At 42.5% G+C, this 23,778-nt stretch overlaps 1 protein-coding gene across 4 annotated transcripts in view; it reads left to right on the top strand.

Moving 5' to 3' along the window:
- The first annotated feature begins 3,655 nt into the window (after window positions 1-3,655).
- The window catches only part of Kif14 (kinesin family member 14), a 65,731-nt gene continuing 45,608 nt past the window's right edge, over window positions 3,656-23,778 (top strand). For 2 of the 4 annotated variants that reach the window (XM_040738569.1, XM_021229163.2), the window contains exons 1-8: window positions 3,733-3,952; window positions 5,208-6,391; window positions 8,989-9,243; window positions 11,384-11,471; window positions 18,281-18,379; window positions 20,581-20,633; window positions 21,560-21,590; window positions 22,153-22,260. In XM_040738569.1, the coding sequence (XP_040594503.1) occupies window positions 5,316-6,391; window positions 8,989-9,243; window positions 11,384-11,471; window positions 18,281-18,379; window positions 20,581-20,633; window positions 21,560-21,590; window positions 22,153-22,260 (1,710 nt within the window). In that variant the 5' untranslated portion in view covers window positions 3,733-3,952; window positions 5,208-5,315. Of the gene's footprint in view, window positions 3,705-3,732; window positions 3,953-4,311; window positions 6,392-8,988; window positions 9,244-11,383; window positions 11,472-18,280; window positions 18,380-20,580; window positions 20,634-21,559; window positions 21,591-22,152; window positions 22,261-23,778 lie in introns of those variants that run through there. The other 2 variants (XM_021229162.2, XM_040738568.1) reach the window with 2 other exon arrangements.

Genomic DNA, 23,778 nt, shown 5'->3' with positions numbered 1-23,778 from the left:
TGGCAAGCATCTTACATTCTTCAGATGAGGAAGATGTCAGAGATGGTGGAAGGATGGGGAAACTGACGTGGGAGGTCACTGGGGCAATGGAGAAGACACTGTGTAGGTGCAGAATGGCCCTAAGCAGCAGGGTACCAGTTTCTCTGAGGGGAGGACTAGATAAGGACTTAAATGAAGACTGCTTTGCAGCGGGGATGGGAAGCTAAGGAAAACATATTAGTAGCGGTATCTTGGTGCCTGGCAATGTGATGGTTGGTTTAGTTGTCGTTGATGGGGTTCTTATGCTGCATGCAGTGTGTTAATGTTTATGTACATTATCCGCTTCCATGTATACTCTAATTCTCATAAGTATCTGAGAATTTAACTGTATGCAGCCAAAACATGTAACTGATTATGTTTATATTCACAGAAGCATAGTTTAAAAGCGTATTTCATGTCTGTCTACGAATCAGCAGCAGCCAGTGCCACCCCTGCCACCACCGTGGATGAAAGAAGTATTACAATGACAGTCTCTAATCTCCCACAGCAACTATTTCTTGGATGAGTCAAACTTGAAAACACAGAGCTGTGTAAACAGCTGCTCCCATGCTAACAACCAAGTGGTCCCTCCAACCTGCCAGGGGCTTTCAAATGCTGGAGAAGGCGCCGTATCCCCAAGTCAGGACGGAGGCTGACCCCTGCTCCGGGAACTGAGGCTTGAAATGAGTTGTGGCTTACCCTACGCAGCTGGTATTGGCCAAATTTTCATTTGCTTGGCTCCTTCTTGTCCCTCTCCAAAGAAAAGTGCATGTGGCTGTGCTTCTAACAATTGGTTACACATGAGCAAGACAGAGGAGGAGCCCTGCCCCAACAGTATTTTCCTGTTGTCTTTTAACAGACCGCAGAGAGGCCATTATAAAAGCACTTACGTTTTCTCATTATTTATTTCTAGGGCTTAAACCATAATCCTCATCTTTCATTAAATGTGTCATTATTGTTAGAAAGCTCCCAAATGCACCACTGGCCTGGAATATGGCTGCTCAGCACTAAAGAGAGTTACATTAAGGCCATACAGTCGAAGAGCTAACATTTGTGTCAATCCTGTACCAGGCGCTATGCTAAGCATACATGAGCTAAGTTAATCCTCATTCAGACTCTTCAGGATGGGCAGCTTTCTCGTCTGCAATTTTCAGATGAAGAGCGGGAGTCGCTCAGAGGCTGAGTGACCAGCCCTGTTCGTCCACTTTGGACAGGCTTTGCACAGAAAAGTGCTCTCAGTGAAATGACCAAGAGATCCAGATCTGCCTTGTCTATACCAGAGGCGACTCCAGTTGGCCTAGATTCTGTGCAGTATCATCCAGTGGGATTAAATCCTGGATTTCGAAGAGAAAGAGTGTGACTAGTGTTCTGTGACAGTCTTACAAGGATTTCCTGTCAGTCACCAGGGCCACCAGGCACACTTCTTCATTTCAAGCTTGTAGTCTGGTGGAGCACACGCATCATGACTTGGTCTAATTACTGCCTGTCCCTATTTAATTTTTAATTACTGTGTAAATTTTTAGTATTTTTTTCTTTTATGAGACAATGTCTTATACTAGCCCAGATTGCCCTGAAATTCACTGTGTAACCCAAGCTGGCCTTAAAGTTGAAGAAATTCTTCTGCCTCCATCTCCTAAATCCTGGGATTATAAGTGGGAGCCACCACACCCACCTCAGTTACTATTTAGTTTAAATGAACACAATAACTATAATTCAATTTATTATTTTCTTCCTCATTTTTCAAGTGTTCAAAGCATTCTACTGTGATTGGGCATTTAGACTTTCTCAAGTTTGTATCTAATACAAATAAGAACTATTCTTGTAAATTTTTGTTTGGAATAAATTTCTTTCATACCATTACTAGGTCTGGATGTATGGATATCTTTATGTTTTTATGAGTTTAGAAGGGTTTGTTATTTGACAAATGTTTACTGAGCACTTATTATATATCAGGCCCTATACTGAACTCTAGAGTTACACTGAACAGACATGGCCTCTGACCTCAAGAAACATGCCAATGAATATGACTAGAAATTTAGACTTTGGCCGGGCGTTGGTGGCGCACGCCTTTAATCCCAGCACTCGGGAGGCAGAGGGGGGCGGATCTCTGTGAGTTCGAGGCCAGCCTGGTCTACAGAGTGAGTTCCAGGACAGCCTCCAAAGCCACAGAGAAACCCTGTCTCGAAAAACCAAAAAAAAAAAAAAAAAAGAAAAAAAAAAAAGAAATTTAGACTTTGAATTTTTGTACAAATTTTGTACAAAACTGAAGAAGAGTTTTTTACACATACTTATTTTTTTAGTGTCTGGAATGCTTACATTTTGTTTTATATGAATTATTTTTGTAATGAAGCATTTTTACCCAGGTTATAGTCTATTATGAAGTTATTATCATCTAAGTTGAAGAGATTTTTACTTATATATCATATTTCCCTAGTTATCTTATACTTACTTTTATGTTTTGAGTTATACTTGATTTTTAAAATCCTCATGTATTGAGTTTATTAATCATTTTCCTTGTCACATCTTACTACTAACTAAATGAACACTTTCTCAATTGATCTGATAAACACTATATTTTGTTTGGCGAGTTTCCCCATAGGTAAATTTTAAGTTTTTTAGGAATTTAAGAATGAGGGCTGGAGAAATGATTCAGTGGTTAATAGCACTTGTTGCTTGCTATTCTACAGGACTTGGGTTCACTTTCCAGCACCCACATGGAAGCTCACAATCGTCTATAACTCCAGTTCCAGGGGATCCAAAGCCCTCTTCTGGTCTCTGTGGACACCAGGACATACATATAGGCTGAACACCCATATAAAAGTATTAGAAAAAGTGACTACTTTAGCGTGTAGTTTTTCATACAGTTGAAGCTACTTCTGACTTCCTTTTCTGTCTTATTGAATAACTTCAATTATCTCCATACTGTTAATTTGAAATGCATATTAGGCTAGAATCGGTCTATTGAGCTGGTTATTTTAGGGATTACCTTTTTTTTCAGGTTTAAAAAACTTATTGTAATCTTTACTGCAATAGTTTTAGACTTTCAGCCAGTGGTCAGATCATTCACAAGTTTGTAAACACCAAGCTTCGGTTCCTTATCTACAGACCGGGATAAAGTTAATACTTCATAAGATTTTCAGGATTAAATTTTTTTTTTCGAGACAGGGTTTCTCTGTGGCTTTGGAGGCTGTCCTGGAACTCACTCTGTAGACCAGGCTGGCCTCGAACTCACAGAGATCCATCTGCCTCTGCCTCCCGAGTGCTGGGATTAAAGGCGTGCGCCACCAACGCCTGGCTCAGGATTAAATATTTTTAATTCATCTAAGACACTTAGTCCATGTCATCACTCAACGACCTGCGTATGAAATACCTGAAGTGTTATTGTAATTAACGCACACGGCCATTCACAATAAATCTTCGAGGTAGGACTGTGGCTTCTATAAACCCATCCTTTCATGAGGTATCTCCCAACTCCAACCTCTTAGCAACACTGCGGTCGGGTTAAGCCCAAAGGAGGTGCCCGTCGTCGCCTAGGAGACGAGGGCGGGACAGTCTCGCGGAAGAAGCTAGGCTTCCGAGGGGTGGGGAGAAGCGAAGGCGCGGCGCTTGACGCGCGTCCAGCAACCAATCAGAAGGCGAGGCGCGCATTCAAATTGCTGCAGCCGCGGGAGCCTGCTCCGGGAATGGTGAGTCCTGATGGCTTAGGGAGAGGAAGGGGGCTCGGGGCTGAGAGCGCTGAAGTTGATCTCCCGGCCGGCCGGTGGGCCCTAAACGCTGCGGTTGCTCGTCCAGCAGGCGGGGGTGCGCGGGTGGGCGCGGCTCGGTCTCCTTCTGTCCCAGAGTCCCAGGCGAGGGGCGCGGGGCGCTCCTCTGTCCATCCGGAAACCGAGGGTAGCGCCGCGGAACGTGCAGCTGCGGACTCGGTGGGGTCCAGGTACACTGTCACCGCCTGGCGTGGCGGCCTCAGGCGCCGGGAGCCGCGGCCTGCGGTCGTGTCTGACTTTTCTTGTCTTCTTTCCAATCCTCTTGGAAAGCTGATGGCGACACTCTGCAAACAAAAACCATGTTGATTTGTGCAAAGAGCAAATGACTTTTAGTTGGAGTGGGATTTCTAAGACCCAGGGATCTATTGTCCTTAATTTCACTTCATAATAGGCGGATTCTGTATTTTCCGTTGAAAGTTTAGCGGTAGATTCTTATAATTGGACCCCTTTTTTGTTGTAACGATGACTCTTAATTATGTCAAACCTTAAAAAACTTTTTACAGTGAGTTTCTGGTCATTTGTTCCTTGATTTGTAGTAATGTCTGAAATACTTTGAATCAGCGTCATTTTGTAAGGCCGACTCAGGAATCCAACATTAAAGACTTGTTTACATCCACTTAAGGGGTATGATAAAGATCTGGCTAACAGACAGGCGTGTGCTTTCCCACTGTTCTTTATTAAGTAATGCCTGTTAGATATTGTTGGCCTATATTTACATACATGCCTGTCCAGTGTGTGGTATAATGAGTGTCTAATTTGAGGGGGGAGTGGGCATGGATGGCTGGGTCTTGCTTGCATAGACATGGTCAGGCTAGCCTTGAAAATTCTATTCTCCTACCTCATCCTCCCTGAGGCTGCAGTTACAGGCCTAAGCCATCACAGTTGGCTATACATGCAATTTACAGTATATAATGCCGGTGGTACTTATTTGGGAAGCCTGCCTTGTGACATCATGCTGATCTGCTTTGTAGCATTCCTGTATTTAACATACACTTAACAGGCATTCAGAAACCTTGGCTGCAGACTCTGATTATTCGATACTGTGATTCCAAGCTGGGGATACTTACAGCATGCTCACATACACATTCTGTGTTTCTTAAACCACTTGACTCTCTTGCCTTGAGATAAGTCACCTGTGAGCTCCTTCTAGCTGCCGGAAGTAAGGCAGGCTGAGGCTGGTCTTGTCTTTGAAGACCCTCTGCAGGTGTCTGTGGGTGCCTGGCGGGTACCCACCGTAAATATTCGTTGAGTAATGAATGACAGTCCTTCCAGGGCAGAGACAGTCCCGAGCTGTGCAGAGGTGAAATGGGGGACGGAGGTGTGACTCAGTCTAATGCATACCTCTGAGAACCCACTTCTGTAGTGGGAGAACCTCTCTGTCTGGGAGGTCTGTAGTAACTGTTTTCTGTTTTTTCTTCTTTGTAGCTGGTCAACTATTTTTGGAGACTGAAACATACAAAATGGCCAGCAATCAAACAAGCGCCTAAAGTGCTTAGACTCTTCATAACCTTTTTTAGATAATCCGCTGCCAAGATGTCGGCCCACACTTGGCTTAACAGACACAACAGCGATGGCCTCGAAGGCCGTCAGCAGACCTCATCACCAGGTGGCCTCACCCACAGCAGCCGGCGTAAAGTGCACTCGAAGTCAAACATGTCAGAGAGTGAAAATCGCGATCCAGTATTGAGTGCCGGAAGTAAAGCAAGAGATGTAAATAGCACTTATGTTATCTCTGCCTGTAAAAAAACAGCAGGGGAGATGCCCGATGTCCCTGACCCCAGCAGACTGACTCTTCAGAGAAGGGCTACTTGGAACAAAGAATCATCCTTACTTGGTAGTGAGCCGGGGGACACTACCAGAAAAACAGCAGACACAAGTCTTAGGTTACAACGTCGTCCTGCTAAAACAGATTGTGTGGAAAAGCCGGGAACAACATCTGCTGTGGGAGGTGACAAAGAAAACAGCCGTGCCTCACAGGGAGCTGGGATGACAGCAAAGCGTGTAGATGGCAACCCTGGGGTCGCGCCACCTGTAGTTTCCACGGGAGATTCGAAGGACACTGGAGTGATGGCTGGTGAAAAACACAAAGACATGTTCCCTGCCCTTGGTACAGCAAACGAAAGGGGGCCAGTTAAGAACTCAAACGCTACAGTGCCCGGGGGTTCCCAGTGTCAAACTGGTGTTGTGAGATCTGGTCACCTAGCAGTGAAACCGACTGAGGACAAGCTGGATGTCAGGGTGTCGGGAGTGAGAGGGTCACGCCATGGAAATACCGGGAAGGACATCACAAAAGCTCTCAATACATTTGGGAACTTAGAAACAAGGACCCCAGTGCAATGTGTGCCGGAACACAGATTGGCACCGAGGCTTGACCTGCCTCCACCTAAGAGCCCAGCTGTATCAACCCTGAAGAACAGGATAGCAAGCCCTCAGGTTAAACAAAGGCCAAAAAGTTCTCTTCTTGCAAATAAAAGGGAAAGCTCACAAGAAAGTACACTCCCTCCAGAAGAAAAATCTGCAGTTCAGAATACCTTCACGGAAGCAGACCCCTTACGGGGAGAAAACTGTCAAGTGACCGTGGCTGTGCGAGTAAGGCCTTTCAGCAAACGGTATGTTCAGGCTTTCAGCTCTCAGGCCATGCTGTCATGGTGCGTCTTTAATCCTCTACTTTTAGAAAGCTGGTGCAGTAGTCATGTGTCTTTAACCTTGTTGGCATTTTCCCGTGGTGCTGGGAGTTAATCCAAGGCCGGTGTACACTAGGTAGGTGCTCTGCCACTGAGCCACATGTCCAGCCCACCAGTGTTTAGTCTTAATTGTAGTACATTGATTTTTTTTGTTTTTTTTTTTTGTTGTTGTTGTTTCTTTTCGAGACAGGGTTTCTCTGTGGCTTTGGAGGCTGTCCTGGAACTCGCTCTTGTAGACCAGGCTGGCCTCGAACTCACAGAGATCGGCCTGCCTCTGCCTCCCAAGTGCTGGGATTAAAGGCGTGCGCCACCAACGCCCGGCACATTGATTCTTTTTATGATAGACTACAAAAATTAAAATCTGTATTTTGTATCCGTGCTCCTAGATATATTGCTTTTAGAAACTGAGCCAGGCATAATTGTGCACACCTTTAATCCCAGCATTTGGAACGTGGAGTCAGGTGGATCTTTGAATTCAAGGCCAGCCTGGCTTACATAAAAGTTCCAGGCTAGCCAAGGCTACAGAGTGAGATTCCATCCTAAAAGGTTGTTTCTGAGTGAGTCTTAGAATTCTCTAATGCAGTCTCCTTTTGAATTCATGATTTGTAGTGGTTGGTAATGTCTACCTTTTCTTTAAAAAGAGCCACACCAGCTCATAGTTTCCCCAGAGAGGTCTTCCGCCGAAATGTTTCAGAATGGTGATATCAGCAGCATCACCTGCATTTCATGTGTAGTGATGGTAAACATAGAGGCTTGCCATACTTGATTGTGATGGCATGGAATATTTCTCTAAGGGTGATTGTGGTTGGAATAGTCACAGATTAGCAATAAGATTAAAAAAAAAATCAGCCGGGCGTTGGTGGCGCACGCCTTTAATCCCAGCACTCGGGAGGCAGAGGCAGGCCGATCTCTGTGAGTTCGAGGCCAGCCTGGTCTATAAAGTGAGTTCCAGGACAGCCTCCAAAACCACAGAGAAACCCTGTCTCAAAAAAACAAAAAAAAAAAAAAAATCAGCTTGGTCTGGTGGCCGTGACTTTAATCCCAGCACTCACAGGCAGTTCCCTAAATTCAAGACAAGCCTGGTATACAGAGTGAGTTCCAGGACAGCCAGGGCTATAGAGAAAAATCCTGTCTTGAAAAAAAAAATAGATATAAGATGTGAACGTGGAATAGAATTACTTTTAAATGCTTTAAGGGGAAGACAGTAAACTTGTCACAGGATCGGTAGTGTGCCGTGTGCCTAAGTGCCGCAGGAGTGTACGTGGTAACGGCTGTTTCAGTGCAGGGACTTGGAGTTTGAACTGAAGACGCAGTGGGTTAGAGGTAAGGTAGTAAGTTCCATAAAGGTCTTTTTAGCAAAAGTGGGCTGAGCTGATCTGAGAAAGCCAGGAAGCTCACGAGAGCTTCAGAGCCACGCCAGGAGCAGAAAGAGAGCTAAGGGGACAAGCCCCACAGTGAACATGACTACAACTGAAAGACCTGAGAAGTAATGGCCCAAGTGTCTGGCTGCAGACTCACGAGAGCTCTGAAAGCTGGGGGTGGGGTGGGGTGGGCTCCTCAGATCGGTGAGACAGATGGTTTGCAGGATTAAATGAGATTTTAAAGCAGATTCTTGGGGGAAGGAGTGGGAAGGGAGAAGAGGCTGACATTTGGGCCAGTGCTAGTGCTTTTCTACTGAGTAGGTGAAGATTTTGTGAGTCAGACTGGAGATTTTGATGAGAGGCTCTCATGCAAGGAAGGACCTTTGTATTAACAGTGACAACTAGGAGCCCGAAGACACTTCAGGGTTAAATTTGTGTTACTCCAGGTTCATTAAAATCGTATTCATATTTTATGCCAGCTTTACATAGCTTTCTATCGCCATGCCTTTTTTTACGAGACAGGGTTTCTCTGATTGTTTTGGAGGCTGTCGGTCCAGCCCGGCCTCGAACTCACAGAGATCCGCCTGCCTCTGCCTCCCGGGTGCTGGGATTAAAGGCGTGCGCCACCACCGCCCGGCCGCCATGCCTTTTTGTATGAAAAGACATTTCATGATTTGAATTGAAACATACATAGGATGGGAACTTTTTAAAATTTTCCATAGAAAACTTTAAAAACTGGGGGCTGGAGAGATAGCTCAGAGGTTAAGAGCACTGACTGCTCTTCCAGAGGTCATGAGTTCAATTCCCAGCAACCACATGGTGGCTCACAACCATCTGTAACGAGATCTGGTGCCCTCTTCTGATGTGTACATGGAGGCAAGGTATTGTATTCGTAATAAATAAATCTTTAAAACAAAAAAAGAAAACTTTAAAAACTGTTTTTCTGAAATTCCGTTTCCCCTTGCGTAGCTGCACTTGAGACAGAGCACATGTTTTTCGAGACTCACTGACCTTGGTTTCCTGATTTTCTACAGAAAGCTAGAGAATTGTCTTGCCCTGAGGGAATGATGAGCTTACGCTGCCAGGGGCCCTTGTTGTGTTCTGTGGAGATGGTATTCCTAATAATGGCAGGTACTTTGCTCTGTGTGCTTCTTTCCAAAGAGAGAAGATGGAGAAAGCATCCCAGGTTGTCTTCAGGAATGGGGAAGAAATAACCGTGGAGCATCCCGATATGAAACAAATTTATAGTTTTATCTACGATGTTTCCTTTTGGTCTTTTGATGACTGTCATCCCGGCTATGCTAACCAGACGACTGTGTATGAGACGCTGGCAGCACCACTCCTACAAAGAGCTTTCGAAGGCTACAATACCTGTCTCTTTGCTTATGGCCAGACTGGTTCCGGAAAGTCATACACGTAAGTGATATTGATCATGCAACTGTCTAGAAAGGTTTTCGTTTTCTTCTGTAGGCATCATGGCTGTAGAAAGAACAGGGTTTGTTTTTTTTTATTTATTGTATATGTGCATATAATGTTTGTTCTGGGTGCATATGCTGTAGCATATTTGTGGAGGTCAGAGGACAGTTTTGTGCAGCTGATTCTTCTGCTTTTGCATAGGCTCTGGGAATTGACATCAGGTCACCAGGCTTGCCTGCCAAGTGCCTTTTTAACTGCTGGTCATCTGGCCTGCCGAAGATTATAGTTTTGACACTCTAAGATTTGGGCTCAGGTCTCATCCAATATTCTAGACTAAATATGTATACTTAGGCAGATACTTGAATCTCTAGGCTTTACTTTACATGGGTAATTTAACTTATAAATATAATTGTCTCTGTTTTGCTATAGCTTATATAATTTATTTTAACTTAATTTTTTATGTGTATGGGTATTTTGCCTGCATGTATGTCTGTGTAACACATGTATACTGGGTGCCTGAGGAGGCCAGAAGGGGGTGTCTTTGGAGTCCCTGGAACTGGAGTTACAAGATGGTTGTAAGCCACCATATGAGTGCTGGGAATTAAACCCGGGTCCTCTGGAAGAGCAGCCAGTGCTCTTAACCACTGAGCCATCTCTCCAGCCCTGACTTATATTTCTTTCATAAACTGAAATTCAAAGAGGATAGTGTGTGTGTGTGTGTGTGTGTGTGTATATGTATGTGTATGTGTGTGTGTGTGTATATGTGTGTGTGTATATATATGTATGTGTATGTGTGTATGTGTATGTGTGTGTGTGTATATGTATGTGTATGTGTGTGTGTGTGTGTCACTATGAGAACTGATAGTAAAAGGCATCATAGTCTCTTATGTTTGACAGATCAAAAGTCTTCAAACCTTCTTGCATCAATCCTTCTTGTATTAACCGTTATGAACAACTGGGAAGTTATTAGATAAAAACCTAACTAGAAATTTTGGCCATACACAGTACCTGGTTTATTAAAGATATTTTAATATAGACTTTAAGCAGGAGGGTTAGAATAAGAATGCTCAGAAGGAAGGACAGGACACCCAGGAATATAGGTGCAGACATAAGACATAATGTAGTAGGGTAACTTTGGTAATTGTGTTTGGTGACAATAAATTGTGTATTTCAAAACAGCTCAGAAATTTTGAAAATTTTCAAGCATAATAAAATGATAAATACTGAAGTTATATGTCTACCAATTATTCTGCCCTGCCCATTCTACATTGTATTTAGGTATTAAGATATACTACTGTATTCCATAAAATGTGTACAATTACTCTGTGAACTCAAATTCTTAAACAGTATTAAAAGTAAAGCACGCTGTGAATGGTAGTTATGGGACTATTTCCTGTCCTGAACTTAAATTGACATCAGTGACAGTCTTTGCTTGTACTCTCTTACAGTAACCCTTTCCACTCCTGACATTCCCATTTTATTTTATTTTTTTTTTTTTTTTTTATTTTTTTGGTTTTTCGAGACAGGGTTTCTCTGTATTGTTTTGGAGGCTCTCCTGGAACTCGCTTTGTAGACCAGGATGGCCTCGAACTCACAGAGATCCGCCTGCCTCTGCCTCCCGAGTGCTGGGATTAAAGGCGTGCGCCACCAACGCCCGGCTGACATTCCCATTTTAAAGGCTGAATTGGGTTTAATGGGGCTAAGTATCTTATGTGAGGTCATAGGGCTAATTCAGCAGTATATAAACTGGGTCTGGCAGCTCACACCTGTAATCTCAGTATGTGGGGGTGGAGGCAGGAGAGTCAGAAGTTCAAGACACGCCTGGGACTGTATCTTAGGTTGAACCTTTGCCTAGAATGCATGAGATTCTAGGTTCAATTCTAGCCTCCTCCCCCAACAAAAGAAATTCAAGGCTACATACATAGTGAGTTTGAGGCCAGCTGGGGTACATGAGACCCTGACTTGAAGAGAAGTAAGATTTAAATGGGGCAGATTTGGCCCCAGAGCCTAGATTCTTAGGTATTAGTGATGGAATTGCATGTTCTCTCTTCCCTTCCCAGACCATTCTCCTAAAAGAAATTTTGTAAGATTTCCAAAAATAATCAATGCTGCTTTCTTCTTGTTCATAATGTATTTCTAGGATGATGGGACTTAATGAAGAACCAGGAATAATTCCGAGATTTTGTGAAGATCTTTTTGCTCAAGTAGCCAAAAAACAAACCTCAGAGGTATGCTCAAATTCAAATCACGTGACTGCTGAGACCTAAAAGATGGTGTTCTCATCTCCAGATCACCCTTCTTTGGTGTAGTGTGGGAAGGGAATGGGAAGGAGGCGGCAAATGCAGAAAGTCTTCTTGGTGGGCAGTGGTAGAGGGTTAACCTCTGCTCTCTCTCCTCCACCATTTGCTTCCGTGCCTTGTGTTGTAGCTCATGCTGCCCTTGGATTCTCAGTTCTTCTGCCCCTTCCTCCTGAGTTCCGGGGCTCCAGATGTGCACACCATGCCTGAGCTCCGGGGCTCCAGATGTGCACACCATGCCTGGCTCCTTTCCTTGCTTCTCTCCTTGGTGCTGTGTATCGTCTTACCGGGTGGTCGGTGGTTAGGAGCGCTTAGACGTATCTCTGTAGTGAAGTAGGTGCACAGACTTAGCTGGATACAGTAGGCAACACTTGACAGCTTGAAACAAAGGGTAGTGAAGCCAGAGTGGGAACCCAGACAGCTTTAGTAGCCAGGCCTTTCTAGCCACTCTACAACCATAGTCTGCTGGCTTCTTGTTTCACGTATTCATGTTCCCTCAGGAATATCTGCCGAGCGCCTGTCACTGCTTGCCAGGCTAGTGTCTAGCTTTTTGTCAAAGTCCGTTGATCACGAGCACCATCAGGGATCTGATGGGAGCAGGAGTATGTGTCTTGCTGAATCTCTCCTGGAGATCCCATGCCAGTTGCCCTGGAGTGCAGCCTGGGAGTTTATAGTTTCTATCCTTGCATAAGGGAAACTGTTATGGTAGACTTGGGGCCATGGAGTCTCTATAGTCAGGAGAGAGAAACAGAAGAGATGGGCCAGTGAACAGCCAAGTATAATCAATTACATGCTAAATCTATGCAAGCAAATGCTGTGTTGTTACATTGTATCAGTTCCTTTTGTGTTATAACACAATAGAAAAGGTACATTTGTAAAAATAAAGTTCTCACAGTACTGGAATCTGGAAGCCCAATGTCAAGACGCTGTCATGGGTTGGACCTTCTTACAGCATAACATGACAGAGGGTGTGTAGACTTGCCTCTTAAAGCCATCCGTCCTACCACAGGTCTTACCCTGAGGACCTTGCCCATCCCTAATTGCGTCCTAAAGGTCTTCCCTCCGAATAGCATGCACAGGAGAATTTGGGTGATTTGGTTATCCCACAAAGATGAATGTTTGGGGAACACATTCATAGCACAGCAGACAGGGGAGTGAGTGAACTGGAGACAAGTTTTCTTAGGAGGAAGAATAGCTGTGAAGGATATATGCGAGTTATTGGCTTGGGAAAGAAAAGCAGGAAGGACAATCCAAGCAGAGGAACAGCTGGCACAAAGATGAGATGAGCCAGTAGGGGCCGGAGAATTTGTAAATTGTTGTTTACTTGGGTTGAGTGGAATTTGAGGTGGAGGGGGGCAAGAGATGAAACTAGAGGGGCGGGGTCTCCAGGCCACTGACAGATTTTAAACAGGGAAATGGCATATTCCTATTCATGTGTTTGTGTGGGGGCAGGGTGCATGCTTGAGTATGGATATGCATATGTGTTTGCGCACATGTGTAAGGTGTGCATCTTGTATACGTGTGTCTGTGTGTGAAGGCCCAATCTCTCTCTCTCTCCCCCCCCCCCCTCCTTCCCCCCTCTCTCTCTTTGAATTATTTGTTTATTTTATGTGCATTGGTGTTTTACCGGCATGTATGTCTGTATGCAGGTGTCTGATCCCCTGCAACTGGAGTCAGACAGCTGTGAGCTGCCATGTGGGTACTGGGAATTGAACCCGGGTCCTCTGGAAGAGCAGCTAGTGCTCTTAGTCGCTGGGCCATCTCTTTAGTCTGATTCAGGGTCTCTAAATCAAACCCAAAGCTTGCTGTTACAGCTATTCTTTGGGGGGGGGGGGGGGGCGAGAGGGGTTGAAACTGGGTTCCTCTATGGCTTTGGAGGCTGTCCTGGAACTAGCTCTTGTAGATCAGGTTGGTCTCGAACTCATAGAGATCCGCCTGCCTCTGCCTCCTAAGTGCTGGGATTAAAGGAGTGTGTCAGCACCACCTGACTGTTGGAGCTATTTTTGCTAGCTGGCTTGTTTCAGGGAAGCCCCTGTCTCTACTTTCTAAGGCTGGAATTATAGATGGATCATATGCCCACTCAGCATTTAAATGGGTTTGGGGATCCAGACTCTGATTCTCCTGCTTGTGTAGCAAACACTTTAATTGCTGAGCCAGCTCTTAGTTAAGTTTTTGAGATAAGGTCTCACTCTGAAATCTTAGCTATGTAGACCACCCTGGCTTTGAACCCCTAGAGCTCCTCCGGCCTCTGCCTCTCTAGTGCTGGGATTAAAGGTGTATACTACCACTTCTGCCAGTTTTATATTTTAATCAATATTGAAAAGTAGCAGATTTCTGAGCCAGGTGGTGATGGCACACGCCTTTGATCCCAGCACTCAGGAGACAGAGGCGGGCAGACCTCTGTGAGTTTGAGGCCAGCCTGGTCTACAGAGCAAGTTCCAGGACAGGGTCCAAAGCTGCATAGAGAAACCCTGTCTTGAAAAACAAAAAACAAAGCAAAACAAAAAAGGAACATTTCTTTATGACATTTCATTTATATTTAGTTTTGATTGATCCCCATATATATTCATATATATTCCTGTCTGCAACATGGAAATGGATTGAAGAGAAATAAGACTAGATATAAAAGACTGGCTAGGGACTTGGGACTTGAGGAGAACAAAGCTAAAGGTAGTTTGACACCATGACTATTTAGGAAAGCAAGAGTAGTTAGTTCACCCTCATACCTATGACCTCCCCAGACGCAGGTCTGACTCAGTTTATAGAGCCAGGCATGTGTTCCCTGCTGTGGAGCAGGCCTCAGATCCAATCATAAGGCGGCTGATTACCCCCAAACCATTCGTGCCTTTATTGTACTGGGGGTACAGCTTGTCTGGCAGGTCATTATTGTAGCTCAACGGATTCACACTGAGTGAAAGACCTGAGTTTTCTTCACCAGCAGCCTACATAACGCCTCTGGCACTGTGAGTGCTTGCTAGTATGGGAGCTTCCAACTCAGTTGAGCTTGATTTCTCTGTGTAGCTGTGTGGTAGTCTCTGCAATAAGATTGTACCGTATAGTTTGGGTTGGTATCTAAGCAATGGCAAGAGCCTGTATGGTTTGGGAGCCTTTAATGCTTCCCCATCCAATAACTTGTAGGGAGGTATCTCACACCTGGCAACAAGACTTTTGTTTAATAACCCATGGCTTCTGGAAGGAACATTATTCATCCATGGAATATACCTCCATTCACTTTTTTCAATTATAATTTTAATAAGCTCATAAAACAGTGAATTTCCATATGGCCTTTTCATATCTCCTTGGTTTAATTACCCCTCCCTCTCCTCCTCCTTTTTCCTATCCCTCCCTGCTTAAACCTGTTCATGTTCATAACTTTTCTCAACTCCCATTTTTCATGTCCAGTATTCTACTGTCCTCCCTCTTTTAATGGGTCACCTCATTCATTATAATATTTTCCAGATCATCCATTTTCCTGCAAATTTCATATTTCATGTTTATAGCTGAGTTAAATTCCATTGTGTATATGCACCATATTTTCATTATTCACTCATGCATTGATGGGCATATAGGCTTGTTCTAGTGTATTGTAAGTAGAGCCACAGCGAACACGTAAGTACAACTATCTGTAGAGTACAGGGTGTCTTCAGCTGGGTCACGTTGTGGTTTCCTTTTTAGGTTCTATTTTGAGACAGGTTCTCAGTATGTAGCCTTTTGCTATCCTGTAGTTTTCTCTGTATATCAGGTTACCTGAAAGTCATAGAGGTCCACTTGCCTGGCCTCCTGAGTGTTGTGGTTGAAGGCGTGCACACCACACCCAGCTTTTTGTTTTGGTTTTTTTTTTTTTTTTGAAACAGGGTTTCTCTGTGTAGCCCTGGCTATCCTGGAACTCACTCTGTAGACCAGGCTGACCTTGAACTTCACAGAGATCCGCCTGCCTCTGCCTCCTGAGTGCTGGAATTAAAGGCGTGTGCCACCATTGCGCACCTGAGTGCGTTTTTTTAGCTTTTGAGAAAGCTCCACAGTGATTTCCATAGTGGCTGTAATCCCTCACCACTGTACCAGAGCCTGTTTCTCCACATGCTCCCCAGCATTTGTTGTTTTGTTTTTTGAATAATGACCATTCTAGCTGGAGCAAGATGGAATCTCGGGCTAGTTGTTTTCATTTCTTTGAGGGCTAAGGGTATTGAACACTTAAAGAGCATTTGTGTTCTTTCTCTTGAGAGCTTAACTTCCATATGTATTCTATGCATGAATCTTCTGTCAGAAGTATGCCTGGCAAAGATTTTCTTTTCTCCCATTACTTTGTGTATTAATTTCCTAATGGAGAGTATCCTGATTTCTCTGCAGTGGGACCCTCATGGGGAAGGCCTTGTACTTCATTTCTTTACAGCCTTAGCAACAAACTAAAGGCACACACATGGTAGGTAGGTGATTAAATGCTTTTAGGCTTGAATTAGACTTTATCTAGACATTAACTGGAAGAAATGCAAAGCTTGTTTTAGGGAGATAAAATTCATAGAACATTAACCATTTTTGTGCACAAGTTAGTGGTGCATTTTTAAGAAATTATATTTATTTATGTTGTGCCCAAGTTGCAAAGTCCCAGGAGACTACCAGGAAGGCAGACCCACTAAACTGCAAAAACAAGGTTTTAATTGCTCATCCACCCATGACAGGAACCCATTCTATCTAGCTGGGAGTGAAGTTCCCTGTCTACTGCTAGGTTTTAAAGACAAAAGTTACAGGATTACATTAGTAGATATGGGTTGGTTTCTGATTGGTTGACATTTGGGAACAATCAGGAGAATTTCTCAAAGTCATATTTTGGCATGAAATACCTGTGTACCAATTATTTTTATTGGTCAGTGCTGAGAGGGAACATTCTGTGGTTTCTATGGCATTGTCTTGTTACTTGCAGGTGGTATATAGATACCAATAGTTTTCAGAACTATATCCTGGAGACTACAGGGGAGATTTTGGTATCCCCTGGAGTTTCTTTTGTGACCAAACAGTTCCCAGAAACCAAGTATCTAGGAAGCTAGGGGGTTCTGGAGTTTCTTTGCGTTCAGTTTTGGCCCTAGGCTCTGGGAGGCCAGAGGATCTGGAGTTTCCTTGTGTCAGAGGCCTCTGTGTCTTTTCTGTAGCCTGTCATGGCTGCTACAGCAGGGACTGAGTGAGGGTCTGGTCTCTTTATAAATTATTAGATGTGAAGCCTTTGAGTTTAGTTTACCCCTTTCAATTTACACAATGTGCTCCTGGAGGTCAGAAGACAGCTAGCTTGTGGGAGTCTGTTCTCTCTTCCTCCATGTAGGTTCCAGAGATCAAACTTGGGTCATCAGACTTGTCAGCAAGTGTCCTTTCCTGGTGATCTACCTCACAGGTCGAAGTGGTAAATTCTTTTTTTTTTTTTTTTTCTGTTTTTTGTTTTTTTGCTTTTTTGAGACAGGTTTCTCTGTAGGTTTGGAGACTGCCCTTGAATTCTCTTTGAAGACCAGGCTGGCCTTGAACTCACAGAGATCCGCCTTCCTCTGCCTCCTGGGTGCTGGGATTAAAGGCGTGCGCCACACCGCACAGCCCCCAGTGGTAAATTCTTAACGCAGTCTCTATGTAGTCCAGAAGACTTCCATTGCTCCCGAAGACTTTAAACATACTAAATTGTCATGTCCCTTTATTACTTTTTCCAAACTCTGGCATTACTAATCTGCTTATGTTTCTCTGAATTTGCCTGCTTTGAAATGTCATATAAATGGAATCATAAAATGTGTACTCTGCCTGGCTGGTTTCTTTCACTTAGCAGCATTTGTTGGAGATATATCCATGTTACAGCAAGGATCGACCAGTATTTCATCCCTTCTGATGGCCGAGTAATGATGCAAAGAACTGTTTATATCTGTGGTAGTGTTGCTATAAACATTGGTACACAAAGTTTTGTTTGAATACTCTGTAATCTTTTGGATGTATAAGAGTAGAGATGAGAGCCATGAGCTAAATTTGTGCTTAACCTTTGAGGAATTTTTTTCCATAGTGGCTTTGCCTTTATATATATATTCCTGCTAACAATGGAAGAGGATTCCAGTCTCTCTACATCCTCATCAATACTTATTGTTTTCCTTTAGTTAAAACATTTGGGTGGGGGGTTGGAGAGATGGCTCAGAGGTTGAGAGCACTGGTTGTTCTTCCAAAGGTTCTGAGTTCAATTCCCAGCACCCACATGGTGGCTCACAACCATCTGTAATGAGATCTGGTGCCCTCTTCTGTTGTACAAGCATACATGCAGGCGGAACACTGTATATATAATAAATAAATCTTAAAAAAAATTTTTATGTGTATGAGCATTTGCCTACATGTACTGGTACCCTTAGAGGCCATGTAAGATGCTGTGTTGTCACTGGGAACAGAATCCAGGTTCTGTGCAAGAGCAGCAGATGCTCTCCACTGCTGAGCCATTACTCAGCCCCATTTATTGTCCTTATGGGTTTGAAGTGCTGGCTCACTGTGGTTTTGTTTGGCATTTCCCCGCTGACAATGATGCTGGTCATCTTTTCGTGTGCTCGTTCGCCATTCGTGTATGGTTTTTAGAGCAATGTTTGTTCAAGTTCTTTGCCTGATTTTTAATTATATTTTTTATGTTATGTTGGTGGTAAAAGTCCATGTATTCTGGATCTGTATCCGTATTAGGCCTATGATTTATAAAAATGCAAGGGATTTTAAAGTAAATTGGATGCTTTGTCTCTGTCTAGGTCAGCTACCATCTTGAAATGAGCTTCTTTGAAGTTTATAATGAGAAGATTCATGACCTTCTGGTTTGTAAAGGTGAAAACGGGCAGAGAAAACAACCAGTAAGAGTTAAATCATTTTTACTGCTTATTTGCTTTTTTATGGGGGAGAGCGGTACATGTGCATGCCACTGCATGCATGAGGAAGTCTGGACAACTTGCTGGAATCCATTCTCTCCTGCCATGCGGATCTCAGGGGTTGAGCACATTACCTGCTGAGCCATCTCGCCTGACCTAACTTACTCATCATTTCTTTCTGTTTCTGTCTGTATCAGTGCATATATTTGTGAGTTCTCTGGAGAACATGGCTTTTATTTTTACAAAAAATACTTTCATGTGATAACAAATGCTTGGCATCTCCAGTTTAACTACATTGGTATCTAGAAGTATCTGAACATTAGCACAAATGGAAATTAAGTTAGTTGAGATTCAACTCATCTTTAAATTTTAATCAAGTAGCCACGCATGGTGCAGCATGGCAGATCTGTGAGTTCAAGGCCAGCCTGGACTACAGAGTGAGTTCCAGGACAACCAGGGCTACACAGAGAAACCCTATCTCAAAAAAACCCAAGTAAATAAATAATAAAATTTAATCAAATGTTATCTAAAAGTTAAGAATAAGATATTATTATACATAATATCATATTTTATATTATATAATATCAAGGATTTAGTAAGACCATGTGAGTCAAATATGAAATTTCTAATAGTTTGAAGCCAAAAAAACTAAAAGTTTTAAAAATTGTAATCTAGAACAGTGAACATGTGGGTCACGACCCCTTTTGGGGTCAAATAATTCTTTCACAGGGGTTACATATCAGATATCTTGCATATCAGATATTTATATTACCATTTATAACAGTAGCAAAATTACACTTAAAAGTATCAGCAAAAATAATTTTATGTTTGGGGGTCACTATAACATAAGGAACTGTATTAAAAGTCACAGCATTAGTAAGGTTAGAACCAGTGTTCTAGAATAGTCATTTAAATGGATTATTTGACTTTTTAAAATGCAAATGTGTGTGTGTACACATGAATGTGTGTCTGCCTGCATGTGAAGGCCAGAGAACAGCCTCAAATATTATCCTCACGATATTGTCTGCCTACTTTGAGACAGCTGCTCATTGACCCAGAACTCACCAGTTAGGCCAGATCAGCTGCCCAGTGAGGCCCAGTGAGCTTCCTGCCTCCACTTCCCCGTGCTGGGGTTACAGTTGTGTGTGCCATTGTGTCAGACGTTTTCATTTGGGTCCTAGGGATTTAATTTGGTCTTCTCACTGATGAGGCTAACACTTTACTGAATTAGTGCCTAGTCTCTATTGATTTGATTTTTGTTTTGTTTTGCTTTTTTTTGAGACAGAGTTTCTCCTGTGTAGCTTTGGAGTCTGTCTTGGAATTTGTTTTCTAGACCAGGCTGACCTTGGACTTAGAGATCTGCCTGCCTCTGCCTCCTGAGTTCTTGAACTAAAGACATGTGCCACCACTGCCTGGCTCATTTGATGCTTTGTAGATCATCTGTGAAATAGATCTCAGTTAAAAACAAACAAAACTGCAGTTAGAATTGAAGTTTTAATTTTACAAAGGACCTGTCAGCACAAGAAATGAAAATCTAAAATCGCTCTTTCCCTAATGTTATGAAGTTCACCATTGATAACACTAAGAAACCTAAAATGACATTTTCTTCAATGATTTCTATGCATTTTTAAATTTCTGGATAAAGTTTAAAGTATAGATGAAAAAAAATTTTTTTGTTTTTTTTTTTTTTACAAGACAGGGTTTCTCTGTATTGTTTTGGAGGCTGTCAGTCCAGCCTAGCCTTGAACTCACAGAGATCCGCCTGCCTCTGCCTCCCAAGTGCTGGGATTAAAGGCGTGTGCCACCACCGCCCAGCATAGATGAAAAATGTTAATATGTGAAGTTTACAATGAATTTTTTTTTGGTTGTGAGCCTAGCCTTTAATGGCTGAGTCATCTCTCCAGCCCAACAATGAATTTTTTTTTAAAGAGACTTGAAAGTATATATAACAGCTACTGCAGGATTTAACTTAATAAAAAATAGAACATGTACAGACTATGTTATGAGACTATAGATATGATGTTGATATTTCTTAGTGTCTTACAGATTTCCCGAGAACCTTTGTATTTCTTTCTGGATAGAGTAAAGATAAATCTAAAACTTGAATATATAAAAAAAAGATTTGGAATTATATTTCCTACTAAATATTTGTCCCATTGTTAAAGATGGAATGTTTCTTTCTCCAGCTGAGAGTGAGGGAGCATCCTGTTTCGGGACCATACGTTGAAGCTCTGTCAATGTAAGTATCTGCCCAGTCGGCTCAAGGAGGCGAGAGAGCAGAAGACTAGAGGGGGGGGGGAGCGAGCATGCTTGTCCAGGGCCCTTACCACACTGCATTTGGCATCCCAGCTCTGAATCTGTTATCCAATGTTTTTCTCCTCTCATACTGTCAATATCTTTCAAAATATCTGTAACGTGCCTGATTCTAGGTGTTGATATAACCCGAGTATTATATATAGTTTTGCTCTTATTCTCATCTTTCTCACTGTCTACTTAGCATCTTTGCATTTAGTTTTTATTCCAATTACTTTAAGGCTGAGTGAAGAGTTTAACACCTGCCATAAGTCATTCCCTCTCTTTCAGCTTGCTAATTCTTTTCTTTTCTTTTCTTTTTTTTTTTTTTTTTTTTGGTTTTGTTTTTTGTTTTTTGTTTTGTTTTTCGAGACAGGGTTTCTCTGTGGCTTTGGAGGCTGTCCTGGAACTCACTCTGTACACCAGGCTGGCCTCGAACTCACAGAGATCCGCCTGCCTCTACCTCCCGAGTGCTGGGATTAAAAGGCGTGCGCCACCAACGCCCGGCTGCTAATTCTTTTCATTAGGGAAAAGAAAAGTGGTTCAGTATAAACTCAGCTCTGTTCAGTAACTAGATTCTGTTGGACACGTGTGTACCCACGCCCATACCTGTATATTTTGCAAGTACATATGCCGTGGAGTATTATAGTGCTAAGATTCCAAGAGGCTTTAGTAGGAAAAATCATAATTCCTGGTGAAATTTAAGACATTATCATATTTTTGTCTTTTAAAAAATGACTTAGAGTAATCTAGTATAATAATGTTTGTGAATTAGTTCGTTATGATTGTTAGTAATTATTGAAAGGTTATTAATATATAAGAAAAAGTAAAATCATCAGTAAATTTTTTTTCTTTTCACTTCTTAAAAAATAGGAATGTTGTCAGTTCTTACTCTGATATTCAGGTAAGATTGGTTATATTTTATCTTATTTTAACTAGATAGAGCACAGTGATAAACACTTATGAAACTATTTCTCCTAAATTGTCATGAGTAAAAAGAAAATCTTGTGAACTTAAATCTGCATGTTAAGCTTTAACCAAACTAGTTGATTTTCTCAATTAAAATACTGAATATTGTATCATTTTAGAATATTAGAAAAGCTGCTTCTTTTTCTTCTCTTTTTTTTTTTTTTGGTTTTTGAGAAAGGGCTTCTCTGTAGCCTTGGAGCCTGTCCTGGAACTTGCTGTAGAAGAAACAGCATCTTAAGGGTATTATTTCCTGGTACAGATTTCTGTAAAAGAAGCAAGCAGAACAACAACAACAACAAACAAAACAAAACAAAACAAAACAAAAGAGGCAATGGCCTTGCAAATTGTTAAAAGATAAGCAGTAATTTCTTTTTATAAATTAAGCATGCATGGAAGTTACAAATGTATGTAAGAATCAATTGTATTTTCTTTTTTTGTTACTTAATTTTTCCGACTAAATCACAGTAGGCTGGCCGGGCCTGCCTCTTTCTTCTCAGAGTTGGCTGGAGCTGGGAAATAAGCAAAGAGCAACCGCAGCTACCGGCATGAATGACAAAAGCTCTCGCTCCCACTCAGTTTTCACCCTGGTGATGACCCAGACCAAGGTATTTTTAATTAAAATGTAGTACATTATTTACCCCTTTCCTTCCTCTAGTCTCCCATGTTATTTCCCACCTTGCTTGTTCTCAAGTTCATGACCTCTTTCTCTTTGTTATTACACACACACACACACACACACACACACACACACACACACACACACACACACACACACACACCCCTCTCAGTTTGTAAGAATATGGTTTCAGGGTCGACCACTTGGTATTGGATAACCACTTATAGGTTATAGGCGTCGTCCCTAAAGAAGACTCATTCTCCCCTTCTCATCATTCCTTAGTTGCCCCTAGTTTCTTTGTTTAGGGCTGGAGTCTCATGAGGTTTTTCCTTTCCATATTAGCATTTCTCTGGTTTTTGTCCCTGCTCAGGTCTTGTTCAGGCAACCGTGTTATTGAGATATCATGGTGAAGAGTTCTTGTCACTTTTAGGAGATAGACTCTCTCAACAGGTCTCCTGGTCCTCTGACTTACAGTCTTTCCGCCCCCTCTTCCACAATGACCCCAGCCTTAAGTGCAGCAGTGTTGTACGTGTGCCTGTTGGGGCTGGGCAACTGTGGTGAGCTGTGGTTTTCTGTGAGGGTCTCTCTCAGCAAAGTGAAGCGTCTTCAATGAAGAGTGACAGAGTACAGGGAAGAGCCATGCTGGTGTAGTGACGTGGCAGCAGTAGACTCTCCTCTCAGGGCCATGGCCCCATGATCCCTGGCTAATTGGCTGGGTCTCAGGTGTGATTCCCCTCCTGCTGAGTGGGCCTTGTTGGACAGGTGTTGGTAACCACCAAAGTATGAGTGCCACTACCTGGCATGCTGGTTGTGGTCATGGTTGTGGTTCACAGGTGTCGTAGCTGGGTAGGACTGTTCTTAGCTGGGTAGGACTGTTCTTAGCTGGGTAGGACTGTTCTTAGCTGGGTAGGACTGTTCTGTTTCCCTCCCTTGGCAGCGTGCTTAGCACCTTTCAAGACTATGGAAGTCAGTCCTCAAGAGGAGGCTTTCAGGTCATTCCTGGTTAAGATCCTGAGTCCTCTAAGTGTATAGTCAGAGCAAAGTGTTTTGCTGGTGGTGGTAATTTTCACAGATAAGACAGTGAATGCATTTGTTTTGTGTTTTTCTTATTTACTTAGGCAAATCTAAAATAGCATTATAAATGTAAATAGATTTTTGGAAATTTCACAATAACTTTTAATGCCTTGTTATATATAGTAATATAGTATTCACCAGAATATATATTTATCATATATATCAAAATATAGTATCTAATCAAAACCATATGATCAGTAATTTATGATATCAATAATAGATGACTAATAATTTTTATCACTGATAAAAGTTTAGCAATGTATGACAATGTATAGTAATTTTAGAATACTTGGGAAAATACTAGAAAGTAAAAGATTTTAAAGCTAGGGAGATAAGTCAGTGAGTAAAGGGCTTGCGATACAATCATGAGAATCTGGGTTCGTGCTCCAGATCCATGTTACAACACTGGGCACAAAGCACGAACTCACAGTCC

Source organism: Mesocricetus auratus, unplaced genomic scaffold (genome assembly GCF_017639785.1).
Source record: "Mesocricetus auratus isolate SY011 unplaced genomic scaffold, BCM_Maur_2.0 Super-Scaffold_100676, whole genome shotgun sequence".
NCBI classification, from domain to species: domain Eukaryota; kingdom Metazoa; phylum Chordata; class Mammalia; order Rodentia; family Cricetidae; genus Mesocricetus; species Mesocricetus auratus.
Note: the sequence above shows the minus strand (reverse complement) of the source record. Positions and strands in the feature narration are given on the sequence as shown.